General features: G+C 38.0%; 1 protein-coding gene across 2 annotated transcripts in view; it reads right to left on the reverse strand.

Annotated features, from left to right (window-relative positions):
* The window catches only part of nudcd1 (NudC domain containing 1), a 104,419-nt gene that overhangs the window by 76,363 nt on the left and 4,669 nt on the right, over window positions 1-23,387 (reverse strand). For both annotated transcript variants that reach the window (XM_060942685.1, XM_060942684.1), the window contains exon 3: window positions 1,014-1,202. In XM_060942685.1, coding sequence (XP_060798668.1) covers window positions 1,014-1,202 — 189 coding nt within the window. The remainder of the gene's footprint in view (window positions 1-1,013; window positions 1,203-23,387) is intronic.

A 23,387-nucleotide genomic window follows, 5' to 3' on the forward strand; every position in this document is an offset into this window, starting at 1 on the left:
ATCAACACAATTCTAGACTCCCAGAAGAGGAAGAGCTAGCACTAGAGAGTTCACCGGCGTTTTCATGCGCCATTTCCATTGAGTAGAACCAGAGTAGAACCATAGGATGTCTATGAGTAGAACAGCCAGTGAACCGCAGCGTGTTCTCCTGCTGACGTCACAACATGGCCGCGAGCCACGGTCCCAGTTTTCTTGCACTGTGCAATTAAAAGTTGGATATTTGCGTAACAGCTTCTTTTCACGTAATTATAACAGAAATCTAACATGTTTGCCATGTTGTATAGTTTATTTAAGAAATTGCATAAAGTCATGTTCGTGTCATCAGCCCTTTAACTATTCAGAGTAACAGACATTTTAAGTAAGGGTGCCCAAACTTTTGCATGCCACTGTATAATATTAATATTTATTAGTTATTAATATTTAATACATGTAAATGCATTAATTATAATAATTGTAATATTAAAATATACTATTCTAATACATTTATAATAATAACAATGAAAACTTAGTGTTTAAATATTATGTTTTAATTAATTATTATTTATTAAATATAAATACTTTAGAATAATTATACCATTACAAACATAAAAGTACTTTTATAATAATAATAAGCAACTTGTTTATAGTAAGTGTTTTTAATTATTATTATTATTATTATTATTATTATTCCCTTTTTGCCCATTTGACTATTTTTTATATTTTACCACCTTTGATTTCTTTATTTCTGGTGTTTACATCACTAAGGTATGAAATATAATGTCTACATATACAAGTACCATAATTTAAATAATCTCAAAAGGTAGTGTAAAAGCATGTGAAAAATGTTTTTACCTTTTTTAAGGATGACAATGAAACAGAGTGTACTATAAAATATTTCAGAAATATTTTCACTGTGAATTAGCTTGGACACAGAGGAGCGTGTTATATTATATATTTAAAAAGGGTGCTTTGAGAACAGGAAGCAAGCTCGAGGGTCAGATCTATTAATATTTCATCAGAGGTTTCTCTCTTACTTCCCACTTGAGGTGAGCGCTCTCTCCTCTGTTGCCGGTGCGTAACAGGGTCAGCGTTCCAGCACCATCTGAGAGGGCGGCCCAGGTAGCAGAGGTCAGACTCAGAGATGCGCAAAGCCTTTCACCCTCGAGTGAGCTGGGCTCAGAGGTCATCCGAAACACCTCTCGAGGTTTCCCCAGTGCCGTGTCCTAGGGAGAGAGTTGTTTATACTTCCATTATTTATCAAGGAATGAGTTTCAGACTGAATGCGAGCTCAGACTTTCTTAAACCACACCTGGATGAGCCTAACCCACGCTAATCCCTGTCTACTATGCTTCAAACTCCCTCTGCTCAGTGTGGGAGGGGATTATAATGATGCTAATAACAAACACTACCAGCTCTTCTTCACAGACCTGCTGATTCGAATCTGGAGAAAAATCAAGGAATATTTGTTTCATGTTACTTAAGTTTTATCTCCTGATGTTCTGTCCTGTTGCTAGGCATCACAACAGCCAATCCCGTTTCTACATTCTAGAACTCACTGTGGTGCTCTGTGTGATGGTGTGTATGAAACGACAAAAGATATGCACTCCTGCAGATGTGAAGCACAGCATCCCAAAACACTGGAAGAGGCACACACAGCATTCACTGTAACGCATTACTCTAACCCTGGCTGATAAAATGTCAAATATATCCAGGGATACAAATAATTCATTAAATAACAGGTTACTTACTGCAAATACAATATCTCATCTCATTATCTCTAGCCGCTTTATCCTTCTACAGGGTCGCAGGCAAGCTGGAGCCTATCCCAGCTGACTATGGGCGAAAGGCGGGGTACACCCTGGACAAGTCGCCAGGTCATCACAGGGCTGACACATAGACACAGACAACCATTCACACTCACATTCACACCTACGGTCAATTTAGAGTCACCAGTTAGCCTAACCTGCATGTCTTTGGATTGTGGGGGAAACCGGAGCACCCGGAGGAAACCCACGCGGACACGGGGAGAACATGCAAACTCCACACAGAAAGGCCCTCGCCGGCCCCGGGGCTCGAACCCAGGACCTTCTTGCTGTGAGGCGACAGCGCTAACCACTACACCACCGTGCCGCCCGCAAATACAATATCACTGACATTTATCAGATCATCTGGAAAGCTATGGTCACACTACAGCTCGTGATGCCTTGCAATGGGTTATCGAAGAAAATAAGGCATTTTGGTGACGATGCATGGCGATATATAGGCGAGCTAAAAGTTGTGGTCACACATCAGGCAAATACTTGACTGTCACACTTTCACATGCTAAAACCTGACATAGCTCAAGCGGCTATGCTCGCTCATGGAACGCGGTGTGCGCGTGCTTGGGACCCAGTCATTACGGGAAACACCTGATGCTGATTTGAGCGCAATCAGCACACGCATATAAGGAGGCTGTTTTCACAGAGACTTTGCGAAATATCATCATCATCATCATCATGGTCACGTTTGTTTCTAGCCATGTTTAATGGTGGTCCGTCGGCTCTGACAATGACGTCTACGTGCGGGTGTGGACTCGCAGATGGCTCTGGAGTCCAATGCGGGATCTACATGTACATCCGCAGTGAGGGCAGGAAAACTGTTTGGAGTCACTGGGCGCCTCGGCTGCCACCTTTCTCCTAGCACGCACCACAGTGATTTTGTCTCGCCGGTTGTCTTCAAAGTTTTCCTGGGCAAGGCGCATCAGGGCACGCCAGTTGGATCGATCCTGTGCACACTTTTCCAGCTGCTTTGGGGCTATGCCAGCATGAGCAAGGTTTGCCTTGACACAGTCTTTAAAGCGTTTCACTGGCCTTCCTTGCTTCATTTTGCCTTGGCAAAGTTCGCCATAGAGGAGCTGTTTCAGCCATGTTTATGACTCTGGTAAAATACATGGCTTTATAACACTGCTTTCTCTTTGGTTCCATTTGTGTTTTGTTACTCCGACCTTGCCTCACGTTTTGTTTTGGTAAATATCACGCCTGCTAATAAACACTCTTCCTGCAATTACATCCGTCTACCACCGCATACCTGACAGAATACTTCACAAAGCCTCTGTGAAAACAGCGTCCTTATATGCGTGTGCTGACTACGCTCAAATCAGCATCAGGTGTTTCCCATAATGACTGGGTCCCAAGAGCAAGCACAAGGTGCTCCAAAGGATCCCTGAATATAAATGCACTTTTTAAGTCTTGGGGAAGGTTAGGCGATGTCGAGCCGCTGTGCTGATGAGACTCCAGTGAGAATCGTCGACATGGATTTGAGAAAAATACATCTCAAGAGGCTCGTCAAAGTTTCCCTGAGCTTTGGGAAATATTCCCAAACCCATCTGCAAGTATTCACCGCTTAGTTTGCAGACAAAAATATCGCTACCAAATTTCAAAGCATGCACTGAAAACTTTCACAACGTTTTTGGCCACTCACGAGGCAGAGACGCACCAAAAAAAACAACTTGCAAAGCTCGGAGAACATTCACTGTGCGTCGCACAAATTGGTAGCATGGCCACCAATCTTCATCACCAAGTATTCGCAAACCCATCGCAAACTGTGGTGTGATCAAGGCCTAACTGCATGAGAATATTATCAAGTGCTTACATCAACCAGACCAGACTCTCAAACTAACACAAGACGAAGTTATTCTGCAAGAAATAAATATAAATAAATAAATGGTTCTACAGACTTGCTTTTTTCCAACTATATGTCTTATCTACATTTCAGGTTCTGATTTGATCAATTCCAAACAGACACATTCAAAATAAAAGTGAAATAAATATCCACTGGCTGCCTGTGTCACAAGTTGAAACACTCCAATACCAAATTCAGTTTGTGTATGCAAAACAAATAATTTTTAAATCGAATCAATGGCAAACATTTAGAGTTGACTCGTAGTTTCCAATGCCCGGAATCAGTGAATCGACTCTTTCTGGGATTGATTTTGATGTGACCTGAAATCAGGCTAGACACAAGATGACAGATATATTTAAAAACGATTCCACGAAATCGAGTCGTACATGAGCTGATAACTGACGAGGCACGTAGCGCCGAGTTGGCTATAAGCCATGTACGACGAGATTGAGTGGAATAATTGTTTTATTCTATCCATATTCACTGGATTTTGAGAAACAGAGCATTTCCATTTTTAGCAAATTCAATAAATAAAAACTTTACACAAAACGTTCGACAAAACCATTCCCATTTATGTGGACTTCTTAAAAACCTATCGATGGCTACACGAATTGACTTTAGTGTTTTTGTAGAAAGTGCCGTCTCGCGGTCATGCCGAGGTATAGAATAGCTTTAAACATTTATTTAATTCTTCCTCGGGCATTTCAGTTCTGTAATTTTCAAACTTCTTTGAGCTCTTGAACCAGTCTAAAAAAAAAAAAAAAAAACTTTAATGCTTAAAGATGAAGAACGTAAACAAACCAGTGAAAAGACAGGAGCAATTTGTGAAAACTGTGATAATTCTTGAAAAATAAAAAAAGATATGTTCTTTGCATCAAATACTTTCATTCCATATTTTTTTTTTTGTATTTTATTTATTTATTTATTTATTTTTATTTTTTTTTTTTTTAGAGTTTTGCTTTCGAGTAAAGTTTTTAATTTAGTCCTCAGTTGGTTCAGCAACACACTCCGCCATTGTTTTTCTCTACTCATGGTATATGAGCTGATAGCCTAGTAGTAGAGTAGCCAGAGTGCACGATTGCTCATATCCAGTGAATGTGCATGGAATAATTACATACACACACACACATTTTATTTATATATATATATATATATATATATTTATATATATATATATATATATATATATATATATATATATATACACACACACACTATATAGATAGATAGATAGATAGATAGATAGATAGATAGATAGATAGATAGATAGATAGATAGGATAGACAGACAGACAGATAGATAGATAGATAGCATACGCTAAGAAAATTCAACAATGTAGCATTTATTAATCAAACAAAAATAGTTTAACTAAGACGCTAACTGAATGGAGCCAACAGTGCATATGCTTCATGACATGAGTTTCAAAGTGAGAAAATGTTCCTCTCGTAGATAAATTCATGTAAGATCATGTTCATTGATTTGTTATACAAAACTACTGATTTTGGCCAAAGTACAAATGCAAACAATATTTCATGAGAGCAGGAAAGATGCGTAAAACTGAGCATAAATGTGCAATACAGCAATAAAACTGGATAAACAAAAGACAACTCAGTACATGGTGATTCATACACATCAGACACATCACACTTCCCCTTTCTCACATTCCCACAAACAAATGACAAGTTATATCACATGGCCAACTGTGTAGTGTTAATGTAGCACATCCTGCCACTTCCAACAAATGTGTTTCAGTCTAAATGAACTGACAGCACCACAGTGTGCTTCCAAACACGGTCCAATTCATCGATAATGAAGTTCGCTGCCAACTGTTTTTATCATCAATTCTGTTGATTAGGTTTTACAGCCATAATTATAGTCATGTGACCATAACTGACAGTTTGATATCACAGCTTAAGACACAATTGCTTGTTAAAGGAGAACTGAAGGCAAATTTATCATCAAAATTCTTTTTCTCATTTTGTTAAATATAGGAATGCAGTCCTCTCAATAACTGCCAGCAACCGACGATTTTGCCACCTACAAACGCTCCATTGCCAGCTACTCACAGTGGTTTTTCAAAGAATTGAAATTCATAAGTTTTTACTTCATAATTTATACTTCATAAAAATACAATTTTGCATTCAGGATCACTCAGAATTCACCATTTAACATCTACATTTTCAAAATTTTCCGGGGGAGGACCCCCGGACCCCCCTCTTTTTTATACATTGCGGCACCAACTAACGCAGCCTCCGCTCAGCTTACGCTTAACATGGATCCCAGACGTCCGCTATTTAGCGGAATTCCGCTATTTTTCTAGCCAAAGTGTGTTTTTTTTTAAATCTCTTGTATATCCGTTAAAAATATGTTTAAGTAAAATGACCAGCAGAATACGTTCTGATTTGGTTTACTTGTTTAGCGATGTTTTCGTCGGCTTCGTTTGTTCTCGTTAACATTCAGGAACACTGGGAAGTTAAGCTGATGTAAATACCGCGAGACTGTACGCGATAGAACGAGAAAACAATATGGCTGCGCCCATTTGCTAGAAAACGTGTTTTAACTCCGTTTGTGCTTTTGTTTCTAATGCGTTGAACTTAATTCAATGTGTCGTGGAAAGCGTAGTTGCGCTTAGCCAGAGAGGAAGTTGAATCCAAGAAGAGATTAATGAATGTGGTGAATACAGAACTTGAAACAAAAGCTCATGCGAACAGAGTAGCCAAGAACCTATCCAAAAGAGCACTGCAGGAACATCAGAAAAAGCAGAAGGAAAGATCCGAGAAACAAAAGCAGAGAAAACTGGAGGAAAGATCACAGAATGCACCCCAGAAAAGAGCATTAAATTCCTCTGCAGTGAAACCTTTCAAAAAGAGAAAGGTTTAAATCAAATATCTCCAATATTTGCTGTACATATGTATACATCTAATATTATTGAATAATTGATTTCTGCTCATATTCATGATTTTTGAAAAATTAATGTGGCTTATATTAGACTAGTATTGACATTAACTCGAAACAAAAAAAATAAACAAATGAGATGAACTATGGATACTATTGTTATATTATAAAATCAGTGGAATATTTAGGCAAGTATATTCTTCAAAGCAACATTTTCGTCTAATTTTTATAAATAATTTTTTTTGCCACTTATGTCATAGATTACAAAATACGGCATCAAATAGATACACATTATTGTTAAATTCTGTTGCTTTTCTATGTTAAATCTATGTAAAAAATGTGTTCTATAGCATCTTTAAATGTTAAAATCTCAACAGTTTCAGGGGGCTTTGCCCCCTGTACCCCCAGCAGGGGCACTGCCCCTGCACCCCGCAAAGGGTTTGCAGCCCCCTTGACCCATGCTGATAGTTTCTTACATTCCTCTATTTTTTTTCAATTACTGCTGGGATCTCTGGCTTAACCTCTGCCTACTACTCTTTCTTACTTGCCCCTTTCTCAGAAATATATTGAGAGGACTGGGAATGCATTTTTGAAAGCTATTTTGTCACTGCTATAGCAAGTTATGAGTGTTTGAAATATGCTCTGTAATATATCAGTCCAGGCGGCACGGTGGTGTAGTGGTTAGCGCTGTCGCCTCACAGCAAGAAGGTCCTGGGTTCGAGCCCCGTGGCCGGCGAGGGCCTTTCTGTGTGGAGTTTGCATGTTCTCCCCGTGTCTGCGTGGGTTTCCTCCGGGTGCTCCGGTTTCCCCCACAGTCCAAAGACATGCAGGTTAGGTTAACTGGTGACTCTAAATTGACCGTAGGTGTGAATGTGAGTGTGAATGGTTGTCTGTGTCTATGTGTCAGCCCTGTGATGACCTGGCGACTTGTCCAGGGTGTACCCCGCCTTTCGCCAGTAATCAGCTGGGATAGGCTCCAGCTTGCCTGCGACCCTGTAGAAGGATAAAGCAGCTTGAAATAATGAGATGAGATGAATATATCAGTCCATATGTCAAAGCAATGGCCGTAAACGAGATTCGTTGAGACCTGTGTGAGACATCGTAGGACGGAAGTAAAACATACAGCAGAAATCAAAATGACTAACATCTGTCAACATTATCAAAAGACGCACACGCCCTCTTCGAATGCTGATGTAATCAAGCTGGAAGTTTTGTTTGTTTTGATAGCAATCAGGAAAGCTTGAAAAAAAAAAAAAAAGCAGGCAGTAATCGTCATTTAAACTCATTTTTGTGCAATATTTTGTTTGGAAAACAGTTCATTTGGTGGAATAAACGTGACACAAGATGCTGAGTATGTGTTTTGCACCTAGCTGTGGTCTGGCTGACACTTCACGTTTCGAAGTCTCACACAAGTCTCGTGAAGATCGCGTGGATAAGCAATGCCTGCCGTGGACCAAACAAACTAAATTCAACATGGCTAAAAACCGAATAGGCCGATAAGGATAAAATTTAAATGCAATTAGTTGCCAATACGAGTCACGATATAAGGTTACTAAAACCAAAAACGTAATTGAATAACACGTTAATTAAGAAATAAAGCAAGTTTAAAAATGACTTCAGTTCCCCTTTAAGTGTACTGTATTTACCTGCACCATCTTTGTTGGAGAAGGTTATGTTTTTGCCTCCGTTTGTTTGTCTGTTCCCAACGTAACTCAAAAAGTAGTGAACAGATTTTGATGAAATTTGGAGGAAAGGTGAGCCATGGGCCAAGGAAGAAATGATTAGATTCTGATGCAAATCCAGATACGTATGCGGACCTAGGATTTTTTTGTCTGTTTCCAATGTAACTCAAAGTAGAGAACATATTTTGATGAAATTTAGTGTACAGCCTTGGTATTATCCAAGGTTCAAGTGATTTGATTTTGCTGTCTACAATACATGGCTTGGCAGAGGTATACACTACCGTTCAAAAGTTTGGGGTCACTCTGAAATTTCCTTATTTTTGAAAGAAAAGCACTGTCCTTTTCAATGAAGATCACTTTAAACTAATCAGAAATACACTCTATACATTGCTAATGTGGGAAATGACTATTCTAGCTAAATTCTACTAAATGTCTGGTTTTTGGTGCAATATCTACATGGGTGTATAGAGGCCCATTTCCAGCAACTCTCACTCCAGTGTTCTAATGGTACAATGTGTTTGCTCATTGCCTCAGAAGGCTAATGGATGATTAGAAAACCCTTGTACAATCATGTTAGCACAGCTGAAAACAGTTGAGCTCTTTAGAGAAGCTATAAAACTGACCTTCCTTTGAGCAGATTGAGTTTCTGGAGCATCACATTTGTGGGGTCGATTAAATGCTCAAAATGGCCAGAAAAACGTCTTGACTATATTTTCTATTCATTTTACAACTTATGGTGGGAAATAAAAGTGTGACTTTTCATGGAAAACACAAAATTGTCTGGGTGACCCCAAACTTTTGAACGGTAGTGTACACTCTACCAAGAGTCCTTCTAGGTGGTATACATTTATGAAAGATGTTGTATGTTCTTACAATATGTATGATGATGATATGGAAATGGTCATAACAAGAAATAAAACACTGGAGGGCATGCTGTTAGAGGAAAATAATCAAGAACCAGGTGGTAGAGTGCAACCTGATGCAAACCGAATTTGGGAGTTACTCTTACCAGATCAAAGTTGATTATTTAAATAATATTGGCTGGCTTTTTTCATGGTATATCAGATATATTCCATTCAGCTAGCATGATATTGAAAAAGTCGAAGACGAGTAGCTGAATGGAATATATCTGATATACCACGAGAAAAGCCAGCCAATATTATTATTATACATACACATTTGATGGAACAATTATGGATTTTACAAAAAGTTAAGAACGGGGGGGCACTTACCAATATCGAATGCAGATTCTGATCAAATGTAATTCAATGTTCTGTTAATCCAATGTACTGTACAAAGTCAAAGTTCTAACCATAAAAATGGTACAAGTCCAAAAAGCCTGAACAACAAGCCAACTTATATACAAGCTAGATACAGGTTAACAGCTCAAGTTCAAAGTTACTTTTGGTCGGAGTTAATTGTTACATTGCAGTTGTTCAAAAGAAAAGGGCTTTGCTGAGTGAAGTCCACAAGTGAAGTCCTCTTGTAAATCATCACTTTTCCTCACGTCCAAGTAGAACTTTGACAATATTTCTGTTATTGCTCTCTTCCAGTTTTTCGATGTCTGTTGGTATGTTTTTCTCTTGTAAATATGCGTGAAGAATATCCAGTGAAGTTTTAGTAGCCTTTCTGGTGTTCAGCGCGTCTTTCTCTTTAAATCTTCCACTTTTAATGAAGCAAACCTCACCGCCATGTTTGTTTACAAACCGTTACAGTCACTCGCGAGTGCGGAAGTTTTACATCTCTGACGTCTCTCTTTTCCAGTTTTTCCATATATTTAATGCAGAAGATTAAACGCGTGAAGAATACGCAGTGAAGTTTTGGTAGCCTTTCAGGTGTTCACCACATCTCTCTTTAAATCTTCCACTTTTAACGAAGCAAACCTTGTGGCCATGTTTGCGTACAAACTGTCACAGTCACTCACTAGGGCGGAAGTTTTATATCTCCAACATGTCTCTTTTCCAGTTTTTCGATGTCAATTGGTATGTTTTTCTCTTGTAGAGATGCGTGAAGAATATATCATGAAGTTTTGGTAGCATTTTGGATGTTCAGCGCGTCTTTAGTTTTAGTTTATTTATTTAGTGCTTAAACCAAGCACTGAATTAACCCCGTCTTCTCTCTCTCCCAGTCGACAAAGAAATGATTGTGCGCATGCGCAACAGAAAAGTCGTGTCATTGGATCTTCGCGTGTGACGTCGTGTTGTCTTGACAACGTGCAATATTATAACAATGTTGCACGCTCATTCTCCATTGGGGGAGTGGCGTAATACATGGAGGACAAGCGATATGATGACAATATTGCATGCCATCAATAAACCCACTAGAAGGGAACAGAATACATGTTTTTATTCCATGGAAAAAGTGGCCCGTATGTGTAATAATTTCCAATAACAGCACATCCTGAAGTGTTGTATTCCTCAATTTGCCAAAGATTATGATTTTCAACATGTAAAACAATGTTATTCTTTTTATTTGTTTAGTTAGTACCTGTTATCACTTATGTTATAAAATCTACAAACAGTCTTCACTTATCAGTTGCTGTTTTTTTTCCCCCACTGTTGGCGTTAATAAGACAAAAAATGCAGACTTTCCTGTGACGGAAATAGTTACAGCTTCATATAAGATTGTTGGTCTGACATGAAGAACTCCCAACACATCCCTAGCAGCTTAGCGTATAAATCTCAAAACACAGACAGAATTAATATACAGTACTGTGCAAAAGTCTTAGGTACCCAGGGTTTTTTTTTTTTTCATACAAACTTTGTTATAGATTTCTATTTTATGACTTCTACATTATCGAGTCAGTACAAAAATATTTTAGAGTTCCGAACGTTCATTTTCCAGCATAAAATTAAATGTTACAGGAAAATAAAGTTTATATCTGAGCAGCATATTACATAAGAGAGCACTTTTAGATTAAAAAAGAAAAAAAACAATGAAGGCTACTGGATTTTGGCGCAAAATGAAGAAGCGAGTGTGACAAAGTGTCCAGAAGAACTGGGGCTGGTTCTGTAAGACGCTCAGTAAAACCTACAGCTCAGTTCCTTATCAAACTGCACTCATTGCACCTGAGACTACTTTTTTTTTTTTAAGCAAAGGGTCGTCTCACACCAAATACTTTGTTTCATTTATGATGGCGGACTGCTTACTCATCTCATTATCTCTGGCCGCTTTATACTGTTCTACAGGGTCACAGGCAAGCTGGAGCCTATCACAGCTGACTACGGGCGAAAGGCGGGGTACACCCTGGACAAGTCGCCAGGTCATCACAGGGCTGACACAGACACAGACAACCATTCACACTCACATTCACACCTACGGTCAATTTAGAGTCACCAGTTAACCTACACTACCGTTCAAAAGTTTGGGGTCACCCAGACAATTTTGTGTTTTCCATGAAAAGTCACATTTTTATTTACCACCATAAGTTGTAAAATTAATAGAAACGACTTCCGGTAATGGCGGGGTGCTGAGAGGCTGCGTAACACCAACCCTCCTGATAGAAAATCCTTGAAAAATTATATTTTTTACTCTAAACCGAACTTTCAGCGGTGATTTTGACAGATTTTGGGCCATGTCACAGACGAGGAGGAAAAAAACTGCTCAAAAACAGCAGAAACATGAAAAAGATACCGAAAGACTTTCAGAATCTGAACACGAGGAGATGGGGGATGAAGAGTGTGAGTCTGAACCCAGTGATAACTCCGCAACAAACCCCAGCACGTCGGATGTCATGAATGCAATTAAAGGGATGGAAAAGCGAATTGCAGATAAGATAGATGGAGTATTGGAAAGAGTGAAAGAAATAACCGAAAGAGTTGAAGAAGCTGAGGAACGTATTTCGGGTACGGAAGACGAGGTGAGCAAACTCAAAACTCGCATTAACACGTTGGAATCGCAGGTGGCATTACTGCTTGAGAAAATTGATGGGATGAACAACTACAGCCGTAGAAACAACCTGAGACTTGTAGGCTTTCCAGAAAAGGAAGAAGGAAGGGATGCGCTAAAATTCTTAGAAAGCTGGATCCCTTCAATCTTAGAGATGAAGGATACCACGCTAACACTGGAACGAGCACACCGAATAGGCCCACAACCTCAGGCGGAGAGTGACACCAACGCTACTCCGCCTACAGCCACTCCACCTCGACCGAGAACTCTGATCATGAAGTTCCTCAGCTATCGACAGAAAGAAGAGGTGTTGAGAGCAGCGAGGGATAAAGGGACACTAAAATATAAAGAGCACACAATCAGATTCTACCCTGACGTCACCGCGGAAACACACAAGAAACAGAGGGCTTACGATGGAGTGAGACAGAGATTACGACAGAAAGGAATCAAGACGCACCGTGTCGTCTTCCCAGCGAGACTGCTTCTCACCCACGAAGGAAAAACTGAACTGTATAATACTCCGGCAGAGGTGGAGCGCTACATGGAAAGCGTGGGTATCTGATGATAAGTGGTCCTTTGCAATTTAATACCATTTTCTTCTCTTTTAAATCAGCAGATGGAGTTTAAGGCAGGTCGGCTACAGATAGCCTGTAATATAATTTAATAGAGAGACTATACTTTGATCCATAACAGTTGTTAGGCAGTAAGTAGATTCTTTATTTTAACCTGCCTTCCTTTTCTTTTTTTCCTAACTGCACCTGAAGGATAGCCCCTTAATTTTTCTGTTGTGTTTAAAGGGGGCTGAAAAGCGGACTTTTTTTTTTTTCTTTTTACAAAGTGGACTTTGTTCTGAATAGGGATATGGGGTATTCTCAGCTTGAGCCAACCTATTTGGCCCCTTTTTCTGGTGTTTTTAAAGGGGGCTGAAAAGCTGACTTTTTTCTTTACAGAAAGGACTTTGTTCTGAACAAAGCTATGGGGGTATTCTCAGCTTGAGCCAAACTATCAAAAAAAATCTAAATAAGCTGGGAAATCTGAAAAGTTCATTTCTATCTGAAATATGAGTGGAAAACTAATAATTTCAAGGGTTGTGTTATAAGTAGTAGATCTAAGTAGAGAGAGCCAATCAGTAATTAGCTCCTCACGGATGTGTGGATCTAATAAACCCATACAGGAAGCGAACATGAAGGGGGGAGGGGGGATATATTGTGGAAGGATTTGGGAGAGGTTATTTGTAAGGTTCAGGTTCAGAATGTTAGTTTGTGTGATTGTTACTTTTATTTTATTATTGTGCATGTTTTTTGTTTTTATGTTTGGCTTCTCATTGGTATATCTATCTCATACTAAAGGAGTGTTTAGGGTGAGTGATGATGACAGATAAAAAGTAATGTATGAAAAGGAAAAGGTCAAATTCATAACTTGGAATTGTAGGGGAATGGGTAGCCTTAAAAAAATAAAACAAGTAATGGATAGAATCAAACTTCTGCAGGCAACTATAATATATTTGCAAGAAACGCATATGACAACTGGGGAAATAATTAAAATACAGAGGAGATGGCAGGGTCAGGTGTTTTCATGTTGTTACGCCTCCAATGCTAGAGGGGTAATGATACTGGTTCATAAGACCGTCCCTTTTCAAGTTGAAAAAATAACAAAAGATTCAGCAGGTAGGTTTATTATAGTTGAGGGATATTTATTTGGAGATAAAATCAATCTTATTAACGTGTATGGCCCAAATGATGATAGTCCTTCTTTTTTCAGCAACTTATTCCTCTCAATAGCGGCTTTAAGAGGACAGCATATTATGGCAGGAGACATAAACTGCACACTAGATCCAGGGAAAGATCGCTCAACTGGCTTGGATACAACACATGTTAAGTCTAGGAAACTTATAACTCAGTTTATGAAAGACTTGAACATGTTAGATGTGTGGCGATATTTCAACCCTAGCCTTTTAGTTTACTCATGTTATTCTGGGACACACAAAACATATTCACGCATTGATTACTTTCTGATATCAGCATCACTGCTCCCCAATATTACAGATTGCAAGTACCATACGGTGGTAATCTCTGACCATGCTGCTGTATCTCTAACCTATACAAATAAAAAGATGATCAACACTCCTCCTAAATGGAGATTGCAAGCAGGGTGGCTACAAGACCCTTCATTTAAGGAATTCTTGGGTAAACAAATAGACTTTTATTTTGAGACCAATACTTCTGAAACATCTGCTTGTGTGAGATGGGAAGCATTCAAAGCTTTTATTAGGGGTCAAATTATTGGATTTTGTAGCCATAAATCCAAACAATCTAGACAAGACATTAAACAGTTGGAGAAGCGTATCAGTGAATTAGAAAAAACAATATATCAAAACAGGGTAGCAAATAAAGATGAACACAATAAATTACTCCTTTTAAGAGCACAATATAATGAAAAGTCAGCAGCAAAAGCGGCAGCAAAAATCATGAAATTAAAACAGAATTACTACGAACAAGGAGATAAAGCAGGAAAATTACTTGCTTGGCAAATAAAAAAAATGCAAGAGCAAAGGGCTATCATTAAAATTGAAACTCCTTCAGAAAATATCACAGATCCATTAAAGATAAATGAAGCTTTTAGAGACTATTATAAAAACTTGTACAGTCCAGATATTTCTCCAAATAATGACTTACGAACGCAATTTTTAGAAGATCTTGAATTGCCTCAGATATTAGAGGAAGACCAGATGAATCTTGAAGAACAGATTACAATAGAAGAGATATCATTAGCTATTGATGCAATGACTACAGGAAAAACGCCAGGCCCAGATGGCCTTCCTATAGACATTTATAAAACATTTAAAGAAAAATTGATAAATCCTTTTCTAGATATGGTAGTAGAGGCCTTTGAATTGGGCATTCTTCCTGCATCAATGAGAAGGGCATTAATCACGCTATTACCAAAACCAGGTAAAAGTAATACAAAATGTGAAAACATGCGCCCAATAAGTCTTCTTAATTCAGACACTAAGATAATATGCAAAGTGTTAGCAAGAAGGCTGGAGACAATATTACCTAATCTAATAGGTGAGGATCAAAATGGCTTTATTCAACGCAGACAAGGGTTTCATAATGTAAGAAGACTTCTTAACATTCTCCATAACCAGCGGAATGCGCAAGACACAGCTGTCTTGTCACTGGATGCAGAAAAGGCCTTTGACTGCGTACTGTGGCCCTATTTATTTGAAACATTGGTTAAATTTGGTTTTGGAGAAAATTTTTGTAAATGGGTTAAAATTCTTTGTAATGACCTTGTAGCTGAGGTACTGACGAACAATGTAGTATCAAATCCGTTCAATATATTGAGGGGTTGTCAGCAGGGATCACCTCTCTCTCCACTCCTTTTTGTCATTTCAATAGAGCCCTTTGCAATTGCAGTCAGAAAGCATGCAGGCATTTCTGGAATTAACGTTGATCAGATGGAACATAAAATTGCCCTGTTTGCCGATGATGTCCTCCTTTTTCTTACAAATCTTAGCCATTCTATACCAGCTCTTGTAGAACTTATAGGAACTTTTGGGAAGATCTCAGGATACAAAGTAAATCATTCAAAAAGTATGTTAATGGTACTGGATGATGAAGATAGAATGCAATTTCAGAATAATCCAATGACTTTTCAGTTAACTGATAGCTTTACATATCTGGGAATACGAATTGTACCAAAACTAGAGGATATAATCACTGTAAATTATGAACCACTGTTTGAAAATATTTCTAATTCCATTGATAGATGGACGTTACTACCCATAACCTTAATTGGTCGCATAAATGTTCTAAAAATGAACATCTTGCCCAAACTACTATACATATTTCAAAATATTCCACTACCACCCCCAAAACACCTTTTTATGAGACTAAACAAGCTGTTCACTAACTTCATCTGGAACAGCAGGCGTCCAAGACTCCGCCTTTCACTCTTATACTTGCCTTTTGATAGAGGGGGGCTCATGTGCCCCAATGTGCTATGGTATTATTGGGCTGCCCAGCTTAGAACTATGATGTTTTACTTTTCTTCAGAAGGCACCCCGTCATGGGTCAATATGGAATCAGCTGAAGTCACACATGGTCTACCTCTAAATATGTACATATATTCAGCCAATCTCAAATATCATAGGAAACACTGCTCTAACCCTATTTTGCTTAATATGATTAATGTATGGTACATGGTGAAGAAATATCTTGGTATTTCTAATGATCTCTCTTGCTTTAGCCCCATTTGGGGCAATACAGATTTCAAACCAGGAAGATTGGACGCAGGCTTTAAAAGCTGGGCTGATAAAGGGATAAGGGCCATACATAATTTGTACTCTTCAAACAAACTCATGTCCTTTGAAGAAATTGTTAATAAATTTAATATACCTAAAAATCACTTCTTTAAATACTTACAAATAAGAAATTTTATATTTGTAGCTCAAAATAATACTTTAGACATGCCAACAATAAACAACCTAGAGAAAGAAATGTTAAGTGATTGTTATGCGAGAGGCTTAATTTCACATTTATACAGAATTATGATAGCAGGGTCACAAGAATCGTCAATTACTAAATTAGAAGCCTGGAAAAAGGACCTAAAAGAAGATTTGTGCACAGCAGACTGGACAGAGGCATGTAAGGAAGCTCAAACTCAAAGTGTAAGATTGAAACTACTACAATATAAGTGGTTGATGCGGACTTACATAACTCCATCTATTCTACACAAGTACAATGACGATATACCTGATACTTGTACAAAATGCAACAAATTTAAAGGTGATTTCTATCATTGTATATGGGAATGTGAACACATAATGTCATTCTGGGAGGGGCTGAGAGATATGATAAATAAGATAACAGGTATAAATTTAACATTATCAGCAAAAGTGTTTGTCATGCACTTATATCCTCTCGAAGTGACATTGGGAAGAAGGGAATATATTTTTCTTGACATGTGTTTGTTACAAGCAAAACGTTTAATTGCTTTATTCTGGAAAAGAATTCAAGCACCAAATGTGAATGATTGGTTGAAAGAAATGGCAAATAATATGGTCATGGAGAAAATAACATATATAGTGAAAGGTAAAGGCAGTAAATTTGAGGAGATATGGTACCCATTTTTAGCCTTTCTGGAAAAAGATGGAGGTAATGGAACACCAGATGTGAATAATACAGACACCAATTGAGAAGCTTTTTTTATTTTTTTTTTATTTTTTAATTTTAATTTTAATTTATTTTATTATTATTATATACTTTTGTATTTATTTTTAATAATGTATGTATTAACGAGGTTTTTAATTAGTTATTATTTGTTTTCGGTTTAGTTCTTTCTGTCATTTGAATTTGGTTTATGTTAAACTTTAAAGGTTTTTTTTTGTATTGTCTTATATATTGTCTTTGTTCAAATGTAAGTATACCAATGTTAAAACTCAATAAAAATATTTAGGAAAAAAAAAAAAAAAATTAATAGAAACTAGACAGGGACACTAACGAGTGCAAACCCCGCCTTTTCCCTATTAAAATACATTGGGCGAAAATTTCGAAGTTCTGCCATGACCTTGACCTTTGACCTCCAAAATTTAATGGTTTCCTTCCTGGGTGATTGGCAACACATGTACAAAATTTGGTCCAAATCGATCCATTGGTTCTTGAGATATCTTACAGACAGACAGACAGACAGATACACACACACAGACTGACGCAGGTGAAAATAATAACCCCTCCGACTACTGTCGGCGGGGTTAAATATAGTCAAGACATTTTTCTGGCCATTTTGAGCATTTAATCGACCCCACAAATGTGACGCTCCAGAAACTCAATCTGCTCAAAGGAAGGTCAGTTTTATAGCTTCTCTAAAGAGCTCAACTGTTTTCAGCTGTGCTAACATGATTGTACAAGGGTTTTCTAATCATCCATTAGCCTTCTGAGGCAATGAGCAAACACACTGTACCATTAGAACACTGGAGTGAGAGTTGCTGGAAATGGGCCTCTATACACCTATGGAGATATTGCACCAAAAACCACACATTTGCAGCTAGAATAGTCATTTACCACATTAGCAATGTATAGAGTGGATTTCTGATTAGTTTAAAGTGATCTTCATTGAAAAGAACAGTGCTTTTCTTTCAAAAATAAGGACATTTCAAAGTGACCCCAAACTTTTGAACGGTAGTGTAACCTGCATGTCTTTGGACTGTGGGGGAAACCGGAGCACCCGGAGGAAACCCACGTGGACACGGGGAGAACATGCAAACTCCACACAGAAAGGCCCTCACCGGCCACGGGGCTCGAACCCAGACCTTCTTGCTGTGAGGCGACAGCGCTAACCACTACACCACCGTGCCGCCGGACTGCTTACTGTTTATAGTAATTTTTAATAAATGTTGAAACATTTCATTTCATTATTTTTCAGCCATTTTGGGTTGACAGCATTTCTTTACATGTGCCTAAGACTTTTGCACAGGACTGTATAGACATATAACAGGCATCAGTGAAACCACAAATTTAATCCATTGTGGGCGAGAAAGATTTGTGAGCATTTCAAAATGTACAAATACGTGCTCTGGACCCTTTAGAATTACAGGATTCATGGATACAGAAGGTAAGTGCACGGACATGTGACTGAGGTGATTCATCACTGAGTTAGAAAGGTCATCTTGAAAAATGAGCTCAATTCACCGGATCATCATTAATCACACAGTGATCAGGGAAACAATGTGGAAAAGTGGCTGAGCTTCAAAGCAGACGCTAAACTTCAGTCAGCACGATATTTCCGACATGATCGAAAGCACCACGTTTCGCTTTTCACCTTTTTTGTTCAGTTTTCTCCAATCAGTAGCTGCTCATGGTGTAAATTACCATCTGTTCAGAACTTCTGATCCATTCACAATGAACATAAACTTGGCTCCAGAGAGATAATTAGCATATAATTACAGCATTCATTCCACATACAGGATAATTTCACACCGATGGGCATTAAAGCATGAAAAACGCACAAGAAAATCAATGTTATTAAATATTACAGAGATCAGTTCTGAACTCGGCTTCACTTTTACATGACAGTCTTCACTTATCTGGTGAAATTTGTATTTTCCTGTAAGAGATTATTACTAATGAACTGGACTCATAGTAGTGGTAAGTTTGTGTGATGTGCAAAATACTCAGAAAAAAACATGCATCATTCAGGAGATGGTGTTCTTCAAACATTAATCTTTCCAAAATACTGTAATACAGGGTGCAAGCTGGAATACAATTTTAATTATAAACCGTGTTAAATTACTTAACGAGAGCGTCAATGACGGCGTAGCTCACTCCGGCCCAGTCTAGTCCAGAAAGAACGATCTAAAGTGGGCCACCTTGTGCAATAAACGTTGCAAGCTATATACAAGCTAAATACAGAAGTGATATACACCCTAGGAATACCGACCCATTTACCAGAAAGAATCCAAAACGGCAAGGAATTGACCAAGAAGAAGTGATTTTTGTTGAACTGCTCATTAAGGCTTAATTAGTCCATAACTTCATTAATAATTGTAATTCAGCAAATCTGGGTAGAAGTTACATGCACCCTAGGTTCCCCTACCTTCATGCCAGAAAGGATCAAAATTGGTGAAGAATTGAGAGAGAAGAAGCGATGTGTGTGGAAACTGATCGTTAGGACTTAATTACTCCATATCTTCATTATTAATTGCAGTTACGCAAATTTGGGTAGAAGCTATATGCATCCCAGGCAGACCTACCTTCCTGCCAAAAAGAATAAAAATCATTGAAGAATTGAGAGAGAAGAAGCGATTTTCGTGAAATGTGGATGACGATGGATGACACATGATGGCATAAACTCATCACCTGTCGGCCGGACGAGCGAATAATCAAGTCAACAGTTACAGAAATATCCAAATTAAGTTCAATCAACAACTAAAACTAATGTCTACTGTCTAGCTCTAAAGTGGACAGGGGTGGGTTTCCCAAAAGCCTCTTAACACTAAGAGCATCTTAACTAGGAGAGAGAGTGTTAATTGTGCTGCTCGCTCTACCATTTAACGATGATCTTTGTGCTACGATGCTTTTGGGAAACTCAGCAGTTTTATCAGGCAAATGATTTCAACAGACAACATAAAGTGTGTGTGCGTGCGCCACCTAGTGATAGCAAGAAATAACATTATTTGATCAAATATAGGAGATAGTTAGGCAATGAAAATTTAGAAAGTGTACAAAAAGAAGGTTAAAATAAATTCTCAGAAAAAAAAGTTTAAGGAGTTTAAACAATTAACTATTTAGGAGGAAAAACAGTCAATATAGTTTCTGGTTTTAGCAATTTGCTTGAGGAATGTTTTGAAATGGGATTAACACTAGTTAATAAATGATGCTAATTTTCTCTAATTTTTTTTAATATATATTTGAATGTGGTTGTATACAAACATAATATATGTACCTTATACAGAAACTATTGTATTGTTGCATCAGCAAATAAATCAGCTAGTTTTATTTCTTCTTAAGATTTTAAGAAGAAATACAAAGTAAATGTTAACTTGTAATAATAGATTTTAATATAAATATGCAGGTGATTTTAAGAAATCGTGCGCTCTGATTGGTCGAGAGATTCGGACTATTTCTCGACAATCACCTCAAGTGACTCGGCAAAATGGCGGCCAAATCACTTTGTCGCCGTAAGTGAGGAAGAATTATAAATGATGAAAGAAAATGCTGTTCGTAAAAGCACTAAAGATTCTATGAAGTTTGGTCTAAAACTATTCAAAGGTAAGGTGGAATTGTGATTTATTTTATCAATTTCAAAACAAAGTGTTTTATGTGATTCGGCGTAGAGAAGTGACAAGTCTGCATTGCACCATTATTACGTTTGCATTCTGGTTTTGAAGTTTTAAATAAATAATTTGACTACGATTATTTTTAAATAATCATCTGTGTATTTATACTAAAACAATTATCCACCTCAGGCTCAGTGAATAATAAGATAGAACTGAAGATAACAGGAGTTGACCTGTTACACACGGATTGAATGAAAGAAGGCCAATGCTGACACACTCGATGAGTACACTTTCATGTTAAGGGATTAAAATTGCTTTCTATCAAGCTTGTAGTACTCGAGTCCAACTCATGCCCTAATTTTAAGGACTCGTGACTCGACTTGGACTTGAGCACTGATGACTTGGACTCACACTCATGCATTAACTGCATTCGGACTTGTAAATTGGAGACGAGGACTTGGATTTTTTCTTTATTTTTTCTAACTTGCCATAAGATATTTATATCTACATTAATTTTTGTACTAATTTCGTGTAAGAGTGTCACACCTGTGCGCCTTGGCGTGGGCATCAGATAGACACGCTCCGGACAGCGTGCATGCCAAGTGGACTCTCGCGCACGCGCCATAAACGACTCGCACCTGCACAGGATTAAAGGTGCAATCAGTGCGCCGATATAAAAACTGTGAAAACGCACTTACTTTGCGAAGTATTGAGCCGCATCACTGACACATTACTGAGCCTTATTTCCTTGTTTGGTTTCCTGATCCCCGATTTCCTGTTTCTCATCTTTGATTCTGCCGAGTCTACGAGAGCCTGTTTGTGCCTCGCTCGACCTATTGCCTGTTTCACTGTTTTACGATTTTGCCTGCCGTTCCTCATTGTTTACCGTCTTCACTTGTATTAATAAACACACCTTCTGCACTTACATCCATCTCCCAACCATCTCTGACAGAATACTTCACACTCCCTGACAAAGAGAATGCACATTCACCTGTTCATACGTCATGTTCAGGAACAAACTAATGTTAATGGCACTGAAACGGCCACCGTCAAATGGTGCGGTTGGAGTGTTGGACTCGGACTCGACTCGAAATTTTTTTTAATGACTTGGACTTGACTCAGACTTGAACACTGGGGACTCAAGACTGGACTCGGACTCAAGGTTTAGTGGCTCGACTATAACGCTGCTTTCTATGATCATGTCTGTATGCACATAAAACTCCATACAGCTACATACCTGTGTACAGATTATTACTTCATGTTGCGAAATAGATGCACATGCTTCAAACTTTTTTTTTTTTTTACTTTTTTTCCGTAATATACAATAATGAAGTGCATTATACAGACAGTCTTACTATTTCTGAGCAATTCTCCAGATGTGCTGAACTGCAGCTGCCTGAAACTACAGACAAGTGCAAATCACAGAGCTTCCTGTTTTGCTGCCCCTGCTTTTAGAATCACCGATTCGAAAAATCCTGATTATTATTTACTGATATTCATCTCGCCTTTGGCGAATAATTGTTCAATAATAATAATAATAATAATAATAATATAGATGAGTATAATATAACTTGGTATATAACTAACATATATTTTGATTTTCCTACCTCTCATTTTTATATATATATATATATATATATATATATATATATATATATATATATATACATACATACATACACACACACACACATACATATATATATATATATATATATATATATATATATATATATATATATACATACACACACACACACACACACACACGTAGGTGCTGGTCATATAATTAAATCATGAAAAAGTTTATTTATTTCAGTAATTCCATTCAAAAAGTGAAACTTGTATATTATATTCATTCATTACACACAGACTGATATATTTCAAATGTTTATTTCTTTTAATTTTGATGATTATAACTGACAACTAATGAAAACCCCAAATTCAGTATCTCAGAAAATTAGAATATTACTTAAGACCAATACAAAAAAAGGATTTTTAGAAATGTTGACACACTGAAAAGTAGGAACATGAAAAGTATGAGCATGTACAGCACTCAATACTTAGTTGGGGCTCCTTTTGCCTAAATTACTGCAGCAATGCAGCGTGGCATGGAGTCGATCAGTCTGTGGCACTGCTCAGGTGTTATGAGAGTCCAGGTTGCTCTGACAGTGGCCTTCAGCTCTTCTGCATTGTTGGGTCTGGCGTATCGCATCTCCCTCTTCACAATACCCCATAGATTTTCTATGGGGTTAAGGTCAGGCGAGTTTGCTGGCCAATTAAGAACAGGGATACCATGGTCCTTAAGCCAGGTACTGGTAGCTTTGGCACTGTGTGCAGGTGCCAAGTCCTGTTGGAAAATGAAATCTGCATCTCCATAAAGTTGGTCAGCAGCAGGAAGCATGAAGTGCTCTAAAACTTCCTGGTAGACAGCTGCGTTGACCTTGGACCTCAGAAAACACAGTGGACCAACACCAGCAGATGACATGGCACCCCAAACCATC

Source organism: Neoarius graeffei, chromosome 16 (genome assembly GCF_027579695.1).
Source record: "Neoarius graeffei isolate fNeoGra1 chromosome 16, fNeoGra1.pri, whole genome shotgun sequence".
Taxonomy (NCBI): Eukaryota; Metazoa; Chordata; class Actinopteri; order Siluriformes; family Ariidae; genus Neoarius; species Neoarius graeffei.